The 14,591-nt window shown below is 37.6% G+C and overlaps 1 protein-coding gene across 1 annotated transcript; it reads left to right on the top strand.

Annotated features, from left to right (window-relative positions):
- The first annotated feature begins 2,897 nt into the window (after positions 1-2,897).
- On the top strand, positions 2,898-4,529 carry LOC100662546 (olfactory receptor 5M5-like). Its single transcript, XM_003423113.3, has one exon. It carries the CDS (start codon positions 3,164-3,166, stop codon positions 4,100-4,102), a length of 939 nt encoding a protein of 312 aa, XP_003423161.2. The 5' UTR covers positions 2,898-3,163; the 3' UTR covers positions 4,103-4,529.
- Positions 4,530-14,591: the final 10,062 nt, after the last annotated feature.

The following is a 14,591-nucleotide window of genomic DNA, read 5'->3' as shown; positions in this document are numbered from 1 at the left end:
AAACCAAGAAATTGTTATGTCATGGAAACCAAGGCAGTGAAGGGTACCAAGGAGGAGTTAATCAACCTTGTCGAATACTTGTTGACAGGACAAGATGAAGCCTTGATGGTTTTAACAAGAGCAATTTCAGTGCAGTGGTGGAGAAAACAATCTAGGGATGAGTTGAAAGATAACACGCTATGAACCATGAGTTGAATACATGCGATTGAGACCATGAAGGGATTTAAGTTATCATAATGACAAAGACTAGGCTGTTATCATAACTGAGTGACTGTTTTAGTGATGGACAAAGTTCTTGAAACAGAATGTTTCAAGATTGCGAGAAGCCACTATGTAAACCAGAGACTCCAACAGCATGAGACCAGAAGATCTAAATGGTTCCTGGGTGCACCAATGATTGCCCTGATAAGGAACACAACTGAGAGTCCCTGACAGAGCAGGAGAAAAGTGTGGTGCAGAACTCAAATTCATGTAAAAAGACCAGACTTAATGGTTTGACAGAGACTAGAGGAACCCCCAAAGATATGGCCCCAAGACTCTCTGTCAACCCAGAACTAATACAATTACCGAAGCCAACTCTTCAGACAAAGATTACACTGGACTGCTGTTCTTAGGTGCCATTGAGTTGATTTTGACTCATAGACACCCTATGCACAAAAGAATGAAACATTGCCCTATCCCATGCCATCCTTACATCCTCACATTTGTTACTATGGCACTGTGTCAATTCATCTCACTGAGGGTCTTTCTCTTTTTCTCTGACCGTCTACTTTACCAAGCATGATGTCCTCCAGGGACAGATCCCTCACGATAACATGTCCAAAATATGTGAGACACTGTCTTGCCATGCTTACTTCTAAGGAGCATTCTGGTTGTACTTCTTCTAAGACAGATTTGTTCATTCTTTTGGCAGTCTATGGTATATTCAATATTCTTTGCCAACACCACAATTCAAAGGCATCAATTCTTCTCCAGTCTTCCTTATTCATTGTCCAGCTTTAGCATGCATATGAGGTGATTGAAAACATCATGGCTTGAGCCAGGCCCATCTTAGTCCTAAAGACTGGACTATAAAACATAAAATAATACTCATGAAGAATGTGCTTCTTAGTTCAAGCACATAGATGAGACTAAATTGGACACAGAAGCCCAGGGTGGAAACGGCAAATGTGCTCTCACATTATAAGGATTGTAACTAGAGTCATATAACAATACATGCATAAATTTTTGTATGAGAAATTAACTTGAGCTGTGAATTTTCACCTAAAGCACACACACACACACAAAAAAGAAAAAAAAATTGAGAGAAGCCAAGTTTATCTATGCATATATTGAAGTGGCCAAGAATTAAGACAAGAGTAATACTGAACAAAAAAAAAAAAATTTTTTTTGTTTTTAATACTGAACACACTATTCACTAAAAGTGGGACAAGTTTGCTCTAAAATCCTAGAGAAATAATGAGAAATAATAAAAGAGTTAATAACTGGCAGCAAAATGAAGTGTAGTGGGTAACATAATCTGATGATATGAGATTAAAAGCTGCTTCTTTTTTTTTTTTAAATAGAGACAAAATGACAATGAGGAGTAAGGCGAACTCTTGCCCTCCATGCAGACCAAGTGGAGAACAACAACAACAACAAAAAAATCAACCATTTCATGGTAGCCCTACAGGGGAAATATTTTTTTCTGGGTAGAACAAGCAGGAAGGTGAAGGGAATGTTAAGAGACCAGGTTGAAGATAAAGCAGATTTTGCTGAAAATATATTGTTAATTCCAGAAGATACAGAGTCTCAAGAGAAGGGGAGAAATGAAAGAAATGGAGAGATTATGGGAACAAAGCCTGATGGAGATTAGAGTGGAAGAGATGAGGGGTAATTGTGGATGCTTGGGTTTTTCATGAGTGACTGAATAAGGATTATCTCTGACATTAAAGTCACAATAAGCCCTTGAGGATATATGCAGATGGTAGTAGTGAGAGTCCGAGTGTTAAGGTTAAGAAGGAACAGATTTTATGGGGATCTCTCTTCACCACAAGTCCTTAGGTGTTGCAAATGGTTTGTGCTAGTCTACTAACCTAAAGGTTGACACTTCAAACTCACCTACTGGCCCCATGGAAGAAAAGTTTTGGCAATCTGCTTCAGAAAAGTTTATAGCCAAGAAAACCCCATGGAAGAGTTCTGTTCTGTAATACATGGGGTAGCTCTGAGTAGTAATCAACTCAAGGACAGTAATGTTTCACTCACCAGAAACTGACAATTTGAATCCAACCCATTGTGCCATGGAAGGAAGGTCTTTGCAAAATTCTACAGAGTGCAGGTCTACACATGGTTACCATGAGTTGGAATCTATATGATGGATATTTTTTTTTTTTTTCTCTTCAGTACAGAGGATTAAGTTAGAAGGCCAGAGAAAATATGGTCTTAATTCCAGTGTGCAGGTTCTTTCTTGCCCCCTTTTGTGGAAAGGGAACCCTAGTGGTGCAGTGGTTAAGAGGTTGACTAATAACCAAAAAAAAGTTTGGCAGTTCGAATCCATCAGCCACTTCTTGGAAATCTATGAGGCGGTTTTACTCTGTCCTATAGGGTTGCTTTGAGTCAAAATTGACTCGATGGCAACTTTTTTTTTTTGATTGTGGAATGGGGAAATTTCTTTCAGTATGTGTGCTGACTTTTGTTAAGGGAACACCTAGGGAAGCTGACTTAAACACAGGGAATCCTTAAAAACCCTCTTTACCAGACTTCTTTCTTAGTCACATGTTTAAGGCTATACATTGCATTATAAATATCACTTTCAAAGAATCAAACATTTTGATATAGGTCTATGATATAACATGATATAATTTTAATTATGATTCAGTTCTAATGATTTATAAATTGTTATTTTAATTTCTTAGAAATGTTATTGAATTTTTTTTAATTTCCCAACTTTTAAATTTTATGAGTTAATTGTATAGTGTGATCACAAAATACAGACTCAATAAAATCTAATTGTTTCAAATTTGCTTCTACTTGCTTTTTAGTCTAACATGTGATCAAATTTTGTAAATGTTTCATGGAACTTTTACATAAGGTGCAATATTTAACCAAGGTTTCAATGATTAAGATATACTTTCATATCTCTCCTTAGACAATAAAACCAAAGCCTCACGTATGAGACAAAGACATGTCCAGAAGAAACTACACTGAAGTGACAGAATTTATTCTTTTGGGTCTAACAAGCCACCTGGAGCTGCAAGTTGCCTTCTTTGCACTGTTTCTTGTGGTCTACATAGTCACTGTGATAGGAAACCTGGGCATGATTGTTTTAATCAGAGTAGATTCCCGACTTCACACTCCCATGTACTTTTTTCTCTCAAGTTTGTCTGTGTTAGATCTCTGTTTCTCCACGAATGTCGCTCCCAAAATGCTAGAGAATTTCTTATCACAGAAGAAGACCATCTCATACGCAGGTTGTTTGATGCAATGCTATGTTGTCATTGCTGTGGTCCTTACAGAGCACTGCATGTTGGCTGTCATGGCATATGACCGTTACATGGCTATCTGTAACCCACTGCTCTACAGTAGCAAGATGACCAAGAGTGTCTGTGTCCGCCTGGTCATTGCCCCTTATGTCTATGGCTTCCTCCTAAGTGTGATGGAAACCTTGAGGACCTACTACCTGTCCTTCTGTGGTGCTAATGAAATTAACCATTTCTACTGTGCTGACCCCCCTCTTATCAAGCTGGCATGCTCTGACACCTATAGCAAAGAGTTGTCCATGTACATAGTAGCTGGCTACAGCAGTGTTCAGGCCCTCCTGATCATCCTCACATCCTACATGTTCATTCTTGTTACGATCCTCAGAAGCCATTCTGCTGAGGGCAGAAAAAAGGCTTTTTCCACATGTGGCTCCCACCTCACCGTGGTCACCATCTTCTATGGGACCCTCTTCTGTATGCATTTGAGACGCCCCACAGAGGAGTCTGTAGAGCAGGGTAAAATGTTGGCTGTGTTTTATACCACGGTGATCCCCATGCTGAACCCCATGATCTATGGCCTCAGAAACAAAGATGTGAAAAAGGCCTTGAGAAAAGCAATACAGAAACAAAAACTGGGGAAGTAAAAGTGTTACGCTACCATTAAAAAAATCCTTGAAGTACTATAAGATATTGCTGGGTTAGATTTCACACTTTACGCTAGTCCTGAACACTAAATTTCGAATTTTCTTGTTAGACAACTGGCTGGGTTGAAATTCCTAGAGGTAATGATTGAAACGAGAAGACTAGGACATACCAGGTAAACAGTTCATTCTCATTCTTAGTTTATCACTTAGTGTCATTTCTTGCAAAAAAGAAAAAAATATACTGGTCTAAAAAAAGAATTTTTGCTTTATTTTGTTATCAGATAAAAAAATATTTCTGGAGACAGGTAGCCTCTGAGTCTTATGCTAGCATTATTGTCTTAGGTCTTTAGACTCCTTACAGCCTATTTTATTTGGAACATTGTTTACATTCCCAAAGTCACTTCATGATCCAAAATGGCGGCTAGAAAGCCAGCACACAAGTACAAGTTCTCCATCAAGAACTTAATCAAGTTAAGCTTCTTTCACCTTGAAAAATGGAGCCTCACCACATTAATTCAGCTCAATTTGAACAATAAAGTAATATGCCTTGCATTACGAAGATTGTGAACTGAAAAATATACCCATTGTATTTACAAATGATTTTCTTCTTCAATAACATTTTAAATAATATTTCTCAAACATTTTAATAGCTTTACTCTCAGAAATGGGTACAAACTATCAATGTGAGAAATATAACTGTTGGAAATTATTTTTTTCAATAAAAATTGTTCATTAAGGGATTTCTTTTTTGTACAGTTAATGTTCAAAACAACAGCAACAACAACAAAAATCAAACCTCACCTAAGAATTAGTTTAGTTTCAGAGACATAAATAAATATTTTTAGACAAGCAGAAATCCACTTCAATTTCAACAATGGTATGTGTACATGAAATGTGTCTGCCCCCTTTATTCTCTTGTCTTTTACCAAGTATTTCTTACTGAAGAAGAGAAGGAACTTTCATCACTAATACAAAGAAAAGTGCTTTGCCTACTGTGAAGTATAAACTATTCATAATATATGTTCTGGTTGATGCCATACTGACATAATTGTTATCACATGGGATGCCAGTATCTTTTTTTTCCATAATATTTTTTTTTTTTTTAATTCCAGCATAGCCTCCTGGATACAGACCAAACAATGTAAAGCAGGAAGGTAACAAAATACTGAGTTTTTCTGTCTCTTATTTTAAATATTCTAATTATGCTGAGGTAAACCCTGGTGGCGTAGTGGTTAAGAGCTACGGCTGCTAACCAAAGGGTTAGCAGTTCAGATCCACCAGGCACACCTTAGAAACTGTATAGGGCAATTCTACTCTGTTATTTTACCCTTGAGATTAATTTTCCATTTTAAATGATGCAATGCGTAGCATTTTCATTATGTGATTCTGATTATATTCTCCAGTGAGAAAGTCCCATGGTGGGAAATCCAACTCTTATAAGTTCTCCTGAATTGCCAATTTGTGATGGCAGATGGGATGTTGCCAAGAACAATTTTTGCACAGGTAGGCTCATGCATGGGTAAAGCCTATGTGTACTCATAGAATCAATCTAAATTGTCAGTCCTCTAGCCTGGCTTTGTTAGTCTTAATAGGCAGAGAATATCCTATGGAGGATTATTAGGAAGTGGGATTGAAGAGATTTCACTTTGGAAATGGGAGTCAGTTGTGGGTATGATTTTCCTTGAAACAGGGCCACACAGTCTCACGTAAACAAACAAGACTCCAACCCTTCAAGTGTCATTAAGTTTAAAAAATTTTTTTTGACTGAATAATTGTGTTTTTATTTTCTTTAATACAGCTGTCATTCTCTATATCTCTTTCTTGCTTTCTCTGCCTTTCTCTCTCTACCTCCTTTATCTCTCTCTCTCTGTCTTATACAATGCAGTCATTGAGTTAAACTTTTATATAGAACCAGCATCTTTTTTTGTTGTTTTAATGGTTGAATTTATTTTATACAGTATAAAAGATTTTCAAATTAAAACAGTATTGTCGTAACTTCTGTCATAATTCCAGAAATATATCCTGAGAGAGATGATTGGTCTCAATGTTTAAATTATGACTAGAGTTCTTTTTGTCTCTTTGTATTTTTTTAAAAGAGCATTTTTTTTTATTAACTTTTACTAAGCTTCAAGTGAACGTTTACAAATCCAATCAGTCTGTCACATATAAGTTTACATACATCTTACTCTGTACTCCCACTTGCTCTCCCCCTATTGAGTCAGCCCTTTCAGTCTCTCCTTTCGTGACAATTTTGCCGGCTTCCCTCTCTCTCTATCCTCCCATCCCCCCTCCAGACAAGAGCTGCCAACACAATCTCAAGTGTCCACCCGATATAATTAGCTCACTCTTCATCAGCATCTCTCTCCCACCCGCTGACCAGTCCCTTTCATGTCTGATGAGTTGTCTTCGGGGGTGGTTCCTGTCCTGTGCCAACAGAAGGTCTGGGGACCATGGCCACCGGGATTCCTCTAGTCTCAGTCAGGCCATTAAGTATGGTCTTTTTATGAGAATTTGGGGTCTGCATCCCACTGATCTCCTGTTCCCTTAGGAGTTCTCTGTTGTGCTCCCTGTCAAGGCAGTCATCGATTGTGGCCGGGCACCAACTAGTTCTTCTGGTCTCAGGATGATGTAGGTCTCTGGTTCATGTGGCCCTTTCTGTCTCTTGGGCTCTTAGTTGTCGTGTGACCTTGGTGTTCTTCATTTTCCTTTGCTCCAGGTGGGATGAGACCAATTGATGCATCTTAGATGGCCGCTTATTAGCATTTAAGACCCCAGATGCCACATTTCAAAGTGGGATGCACAATGTTTTCATAATAGAATTATTTTGCCAATTGACTTAGAAGTCCCCTCAAACCATGTAGACCCAGCATCTTTAAAATACCAACAATATGTTTTCAAATGCAGTTATTGACAAAGAAGCCCACCTCTCTTCAGTATACTAATACATGATTCTACATTGCTTAGAAACACTAAGGCCTTTCTTCATTCTTTGTTCTAGATCCAAAATGACTGAAGTTTATCATGGAGACAGCTTGAGAGAATGAGGCAGACCTACATATAATTTTATAGAGTTATCTATCCTGTCACATAAAGCACATCAAAGACCTCTGTAATGCCCATGCAGTTTACAGAAATGGGGTAATCTTTCTAGGATAACAAATACTTTTAGTTTCCCTAGGATGATGGGGTTCCCAGGACGCTAAACTTTTAGTGATAAAATGAGGGAAATTCTGGGCAAACCCAGGTGGCAGTTGTTTACCCTGTATATATCTTACCATCCACTGAGCTAGATTTCATTAGGGAATCAAGAATGTGATTTCAGTCTGCTCCCCTGTTCAATATGTCATTGAGTGGCTACTAAAGTTTGAGGCCTCCTTGGAAACTCTGGTGCCATAGTGGTTAAGAGCTATGCCTGCTAACCAAAAGATTGGCAATTCAAATGCTCTGTGGAAACTGTAGTGGTGAGTTCTACTCTGTCGTATAGGGTTGCTATGAGTCGGAATCCACTCAATGGTAATGGGTTTTGTTTTGTTTTTTGTTTGTTTGTTTGTTTTTGGAGCTGGAGACTCAGGTCATATGGCTTGACATACTGATACACTCAGCATATAAGTGCCTGAAGCCTAAAACCATTTATCTTCTTCTTATATTTTTTGACTACATTTGTCTTAAGTGAAAAAAGAAGCAGTTAAAAATGTTCTCTTTATATACATAAGACTTATTAATGGTCGAATTAATCATTAAAGTTGTAAAAATGAAAGCGTTAGCATCACTGAGATAGAGTAGAAGCATAAAACAGGTTTTTTGTCTAGATGCATAGAAAATGGCTATCTGGAAGCAGGCAAGGAAAATGGCACATTTGTACAGCAAAGAGGATATGATAACAGAGTTTACAACATTCTCTGTTTCTGTCTTTTGCAAACTGAGGTAGATTTAGTAACACCTTTGTTCTTGTCATTTGGCAGAGACAACCTATAACGAACGTTGCTCTTTCGACTTCAGTTTTACTTTTACTTTCACTGCCAACACTCTAGGGAAGGATGAGAAGCATCTTCTTTCACCAATCACAATTTTCTTTCTGTCAGGTAAATCACAACCAGGAAACAAGCATTGAAAGTCACAGATATAACAAGAAAATGAAGCTAGGTGCAAACTCCAGGGAATTAGGAGAGAAGGACCAGTCTCAGATTATTACTGGTAGGAAAAGGGATGTGTCTTTATAGGCAAGATACAGTTATTTGGGAACAGATCATGAAGGATAAGAGGGGAACAAGTGGTTGTCCTGAAAAGCAATAAATAAACAAATATATAGCAGAATAAAATTTAAAACTCTTAACACCCAATTTGCAAAAATAGGACACATTAGAGCTGCCCCATGGGGTTTCCAAGATTTTAATCTTTGTGGAAGCAGACTGCCACATCTTTCTCCGGCAGAACAGATGGTGGGTTCAAACCTCAGACCTTTTGGTTAGTAGCCTAACACTTTAATCACTGCACCACCAGGTAACTATGAGCCAGAACCGACTTAATGGCATACGACATTAAGTAGCTGGTGAGAGTGTATGTCATGGATTGAATTATGTCCCCCCAAAAATATGTGTCAACTGGGGTACGCCATGATTCCCGGTATTGTGTGGTTGTCCTCCATTTTGTGATTGTAATTTTATGGTAAGAGGATTAGGGTGGGATTGTAACACCACCCTTACTCAGATCACCTCCCTGATCCAGTGTAAAGGGAGTTTCCCTGGGGTGTGGCCTGCACCACCTTTTCTCTCTCAAGAGATAAAAGCAAAGGGAAGCAAGCAGAGAGTTGGGAACCTCATACCACCAAGAAAGCACAAGCAGGAGCAGAGCATGTCATTTGGACATAGAGTCCCTATGCCCGAGAAGCTCCTCCACTAGGGGATGATTGAGGACAAGTACCTTCTTCCAAGGCTGAGAGAGAAAGAAATCCTTTCCCTGGTGCCAGCTCCCTGAATTTGGACTTATAACCTACCAGACTGTGAGGAAATAAATTCCTCTTTGTTAAAGCAATCCACTTGTGGTATTTCTGTCATGGCAGCACTAGGTGACTAAAACAGTATATCTATACACATATAATCTAAAACTAATGAATGTCTTAGTATTGAGTGACTAAATTTGGAAGGAATAAATAAACCTATCAATCAAGATGGCAATAACAATTATATTGTTGTTGTTGTTAGGTGCTGTCAAGTTGGTTCTGACTCATAGTGACCCTATGTATAACAGAACGAAACACTGCCCTTTCCTGTGCCATCTCCACAATCATTGTTATGCTTGAGCCCATTGTTGCAGCCACTGTGTCAGTCCATCTCCTTGATGGTCTTCAGGTTTTTGCTGACCCTCTACTTTATCAAGCATGATGTTCTTCTCCAGGGAGTGGTGCATCTTAACAACATGCCCAAAATATGCGAGACAAAATCTTGCCACCTTGACTTTTAAGAAGTGTTCTGGCTGTACTTCCAACACAGATTTGTTTGTTCTTCTGACAGTCCATGGTATATTCAGTATTCTTCTCCAACAGCATAATTCAAAGGCATCAATTCTTCTTTGGTCTCCCTTATTCACTGTACAGATTTTGCACACATATGAGGCAATTGAAAATACCATAGCTTGAGTTAGGCATGCCTTAGTCCTAAAGGTGATATCTTTGTTTTTTTACGCTTTAAAGAGGTCTTTTGAAGCAAATTTGCCCAAAGCAAGATGTCATTTGATTTCTTGACTGCTCCTTCCATGGGTGCTGATTGTGCATCCAAGTAAAATGAAATCCTTGACTACTTCACTCTTTGTTTATCATGATGCTGCTCATTGGTCCAGTTGCGAGAATTTTTGGTGTCTTTATTTTTTTTTTATTTTTTATGTTGAGGTGTAATACATACTGAAGTCTATAACCTTTGATCTTCATCAGTATGTGCTTCAAGTACATGTAGGGAGAATTGGCGAGGATGTTATTACTAATGTGTCAAGGTATTAGTAATGATAATAAGAATATCAATAATAGCTGGCACTTTTAATGCTTCTTGTATTCCAGGCACTGTTCTGCTACCTTTACTTGGATCTTTTCATTTAATTCTCTCAAGAGCCTTATTTTTTTCAAAAGAAAGAAAATCTTCAAGAGATGTCTTATGCATACGATTTTAAAACAATCACACTAAACTGAATTGTAAATGAGATATTAACCTTAGGATAAAGATTCTTTATACATCTTTTTTTTTTTTTTAACTGCACTTTACAGAACAAACTAGTTTCTCATTCAACAATATACATATTGTTTTACAACATTGGTTAACAACTCCACGACATGTCAACACTCTCCCTTCTCAACCTTGAGTTCACTTTTACTGGCTTTCCTGTTCCCTCCTGCCTTCCAATCCTTGCCGCTGGGCTTGTGGGCTCCTTTAGTCTTGTTTTGTTTTATGGGCTTGTCTAATCTTTGGCTGAAGTGTGAACCTCAGGAATGGCCTCATTACTGAACTGAAAGGATGTCTGGGGGCCATACTTTTAGGGTTTCTCCAGTCTCCATCAGGACAGCAAGTATGGCCTTTCATTTTGAGTTAGAATTTTGTTCTACGTTTTTCTTCAGCTCTCTCTGGGACCCTCTATTGTGATCCATGTCAGAGCAGTCAGTGGTGGTAGCCGGGCATCAACTAGTCGTACTGGACTTATGTTGAGGCCATGGTAGATGTGGTCCGTTCGTCCTTTGGACTAATCTTTCCCTTGTATTTTTAGTTTTCTTCATTCTTCCTTGCTCCTGAAGGGATATGTCTTAGTCATCTAGTGCTGCTGTAACCAAAATACCTCAAGTGGATGGCTTTAATAAAACAAAGTTTTTTTTTGTTTTTTTCTCACAGTAAAGTAGGCTAAAAGTCCAAATTCAGGGTGTCATCTCCAGGGGAAGGCTTTCTCTGTCTGTCAGCTCTGGAGGAAGGTCTTTCTCGTCAATCTTACCCTGGACTAGGAGCTTCTCTGCACAGGAACTGCAGGTCTAAAGGACGTGCCCTGCTCCCAGCGCTTCTTTCTTGGTAGTATGAGGTCCCCTTGTCTCTGCTTTCTCCTCTTTTTTATATTTCAAGAGATTGCCTCAAGACACAATCCAGTCTTTTAGGTTGAGCCCTGCCTCACTAACACAACTGTAGCCCATCCTCCTTCATTAACATCATAGAGGCAGGATTTACAACATATAGGAAAATCACACGATACCAGGAATCAGGGCCCAGCCCAACAGACACATACATTTTTGGGGGGACGTAATTTAATCCATAACAGGATGAGACCAGTGGAGTATCCTAGATGGTCACTCGCAGGCTTTAAAGACCCCAGACACTACTCACCAAAGTAGAATGTAGAATATTTTCTTTATAAACTATGTTATGCCAATTGAGCTAGATGTTCCCTGAGACCATGGTTCCCACAGCCCTCAGCCCAGCAATTAAATCCCTCAGAGAATTTGGATGAGTCTATGGATATTCCATGACCTTGCTATGTACGAGTTGTGCTGGCTTCCCCAGTATTGAGTACTCTCTTACCCTTCACCGAAGTTACCATTTATGTATAGTCTATTTAGTGTTTTTCCCTCCCCACTATTCCCCTCCCTTGTAATCATCAAAAGTAGTTTCTTTCTCTGTATAAACTTTTTCATAAGTTTTTACAGTAGTGGTCTTATACAATGCCTTTTAGTGATTGATTTATTTCACTCAATATAATGCCCTCCATATTCAGCCATGTTATGAGATGGTTCACAGATTCATTGTTGTTCTTTATCATTGAGCAGTACTTCATTGTGCATATGTACTTTGCTTATTCGGGGGTTCTTCCCTTTCCATAAGAAGTTAATGATAAATTTTTCCATCTCTTTAAAGAACGTTGTTGGCATTTGGATCAGGATTGTATTGTATTTGTAAATTGCTTTGGGTAGAATTGTCATTTTCACAATGTTCAGTCTACCTATCCATGAGCATTGTATGTTTTTGCATTTATGTAGATCTCTTTTGGTCTTGCAGTAGTGTTTTGTAGTTTTCTTTGTATAGGTCCTTTACATCTGTGGTTAGATTTATTCTATGTATTTAATTTTTTACAAGGTATTAGAAGTCATGTTGTTTTCCTAATTTCATTTTCATCATTCTCTTTATTGGTGTATAGGAATCCAACTGATTTTTGGGTGTTTATCCTGTACTCTGCTGAATCTTTCTAATAGTTCCAGGAGTTTTCTCATGGAGTACTTTGGGTTTTCTATGTATCGAATCATATAATCCACAAATAGGAACAGTATAACTTCTTCATTACCTATTTGGATGCCGTTTATTTCCTCTTCTTGCTTTATCACTCTAGCTAGAACTTTCAACACAATGTTAAACCAGAATGTGATAAAGGGCATCCTTGTCTTCTTCTTCTTCTCAAGGGGAATATTTTCAGCCTCTCTCCATTAAGAATGATGTTGGTCATTGGTTTTGCATAGATGCCCTTTATTACGTTGAGAAATTTCCATTCTATACCTATTTTATTCAGAGATTTTATCAGGAATGGGTGTGGCACCTTGTGAAATGCCTTTTCCATGTTCATTGAGATGATCGCATGATTCTTTTCTTTCCTTTTATTTATGTGGTGGATTACAGTTGATTGATTTTCTAATGTTGAACCATGCATACCTGGTATGAATCCTACTTTGTCGGGGTGTATTATCTTTTTGATAAGATGCTGAATTTTATTGACTAGAATATTGTTGAGAATTTTTGCATTTTATTCATGAGAGACAGTGGTCTGTAATTTTCTTTTTTTGTGGTGTCTTTGGTTTTGGTATCAGGGTTATGCAGGCTTAATAGAATGAATTTGAAAGTATTACTTCCTTTTCTATGTTCTGAAATAGCTTGAGTAATACTGCCGTAAGCTCTTCTCTGAATGTTCGGTAGGATTCTCCAGGGAAATCATCTGGACCCAGGCTTTTTTTTTTGTTGGGAGTTTTTTTTTTTTTTTTAATTACCTTTTCAATCTTTTTATCTGTTATGGGTCTGTTCAGATTTTCACCTTCATTTTGTGTTAGTTAGGGTAGGTAGTGGGATTTTAGAGATTTGTCTGTTTCCTCTAGGTTTTCAAATGTTGGAGTATAGTTTTTCATAATACTCTGTTGTGATACTTTTTATTTCAGTTGGGCCTGTTGTAATGTCCGCCATTTCATTTCTTATTTTGGTTATTTGCATCCTCTCTTGTTTTTCTTATGTCATTTTGGCCAGTGGTTTGTTGATTTTGTTGATCATTTCAAAGAACCAACTTTTGGTTTTCTCAATTCTCTCTGTTGTTTTTCTATTCTCTATTTCATTTATTTCTGCATTATTTCCTTTTTTCTGGTGGCTGTGGGCTTCTTTTGCTGTTCTATTTGTTCAAATTGTGAAGCTAATGTTTTAATTTTGTCCCTTTCTTCTTTTTTGATGCGTGCGCCTACTGCTATAAATTGACCTCTGAGGACTGCCTTTGCTGTGTCCCAAAGGTTTTGGTATGATGTGTTTTCATTCTCATTTGATTCTAGGAGATTTTTTATTCCATCTCAGATTTTTTTCTATTACCCAGTGGTTTTTAAGCAAGGTGTTATTCAGTTTCCATGTAATGTTTTTTTTTTTTTTTTTTCCTTGATCTTCCTATTGTTAATTTCTACTTTGATGGTGTTGTGGTCAGAGAAGATATTTTGTATTATCTTGATCTTTTGGATTTTGTTGAGGGTTTCCCTGTGGCCTAAGATGTGGTCTATTCTGGAGAACTTTCCATGTGCATTGGAAAAGTATTTGTACTTTGCCTTTGTTGGGTGTAGTGTTTTACATATGCCTACAAGGTCAAATTGGCTGATTGTGTGCTTTAGCTCTTCTCTGGCTTTGTTGAGTTTCTTTCTAGATGTTCTGTCCTTTACCAAAAGTGGTGTCTTGAAGTCTGCTACTATTATTGTGGAACTGTCAGTTTCTCTTTTCAGTGCTGTTAAAGTTTGTTTTATGTATTTTGGAGCCCTGTTATTGGGTAAAAAAAAAAAAAAAATTTGTAGTAGATATTTATTATGTTTAAGTCTTCATGATGGATTGCCCCTTTAAGCATTATACAGCACCCTTCTTTGTCTTTCATGGTGGATTTTGTTTTAAAGTCTATTTTATCTGAGATTAGTATTGGCTCTCCTGATCTTTTCTTGTAGTTATTTGCTTGATATATTTTTTCTGTCCTTTGATTTTTAATAAATTTATATTTTTGTTTCTAAGGTGTGACTTTTGTAGGGAGTAATATAAAAAAAAATTGGTGGATCTTTTTTTTTTTTTTTTTTCCCCATTCTGTCACTCTCTGTCTCTTTATGAGTGCATTTAGGCCATTTACATTCAATGTAATTAGTGATAGATGTGAGTGTATTTCTGTCATTTTGTAGTGCTTTTTTTTTTTGTGCTGCTAACATTTTCTTTGTTTCTCTTACTCTCCTGTGCTGAATTCCTTTTGTTTGTGGATT

This window comes from Loxodonta africana, chromosome 7, assembly GCF_030014295.1.
Source record: "Loxodonta africana isolate mLoxAfr1 chromosome 7, mLoxAfr1.hap2, whole genome shotgun sequence".
NCBI classification, from domain to species: Eukaryota; Metazoa; Chordata; class Mammalia; order Proboscidea; family Elephantidae; genus Loxodonta; species Loxodonta africana.
This window is presented reverse-complemented; position numbering and strand designations above follow the sequence as displayed.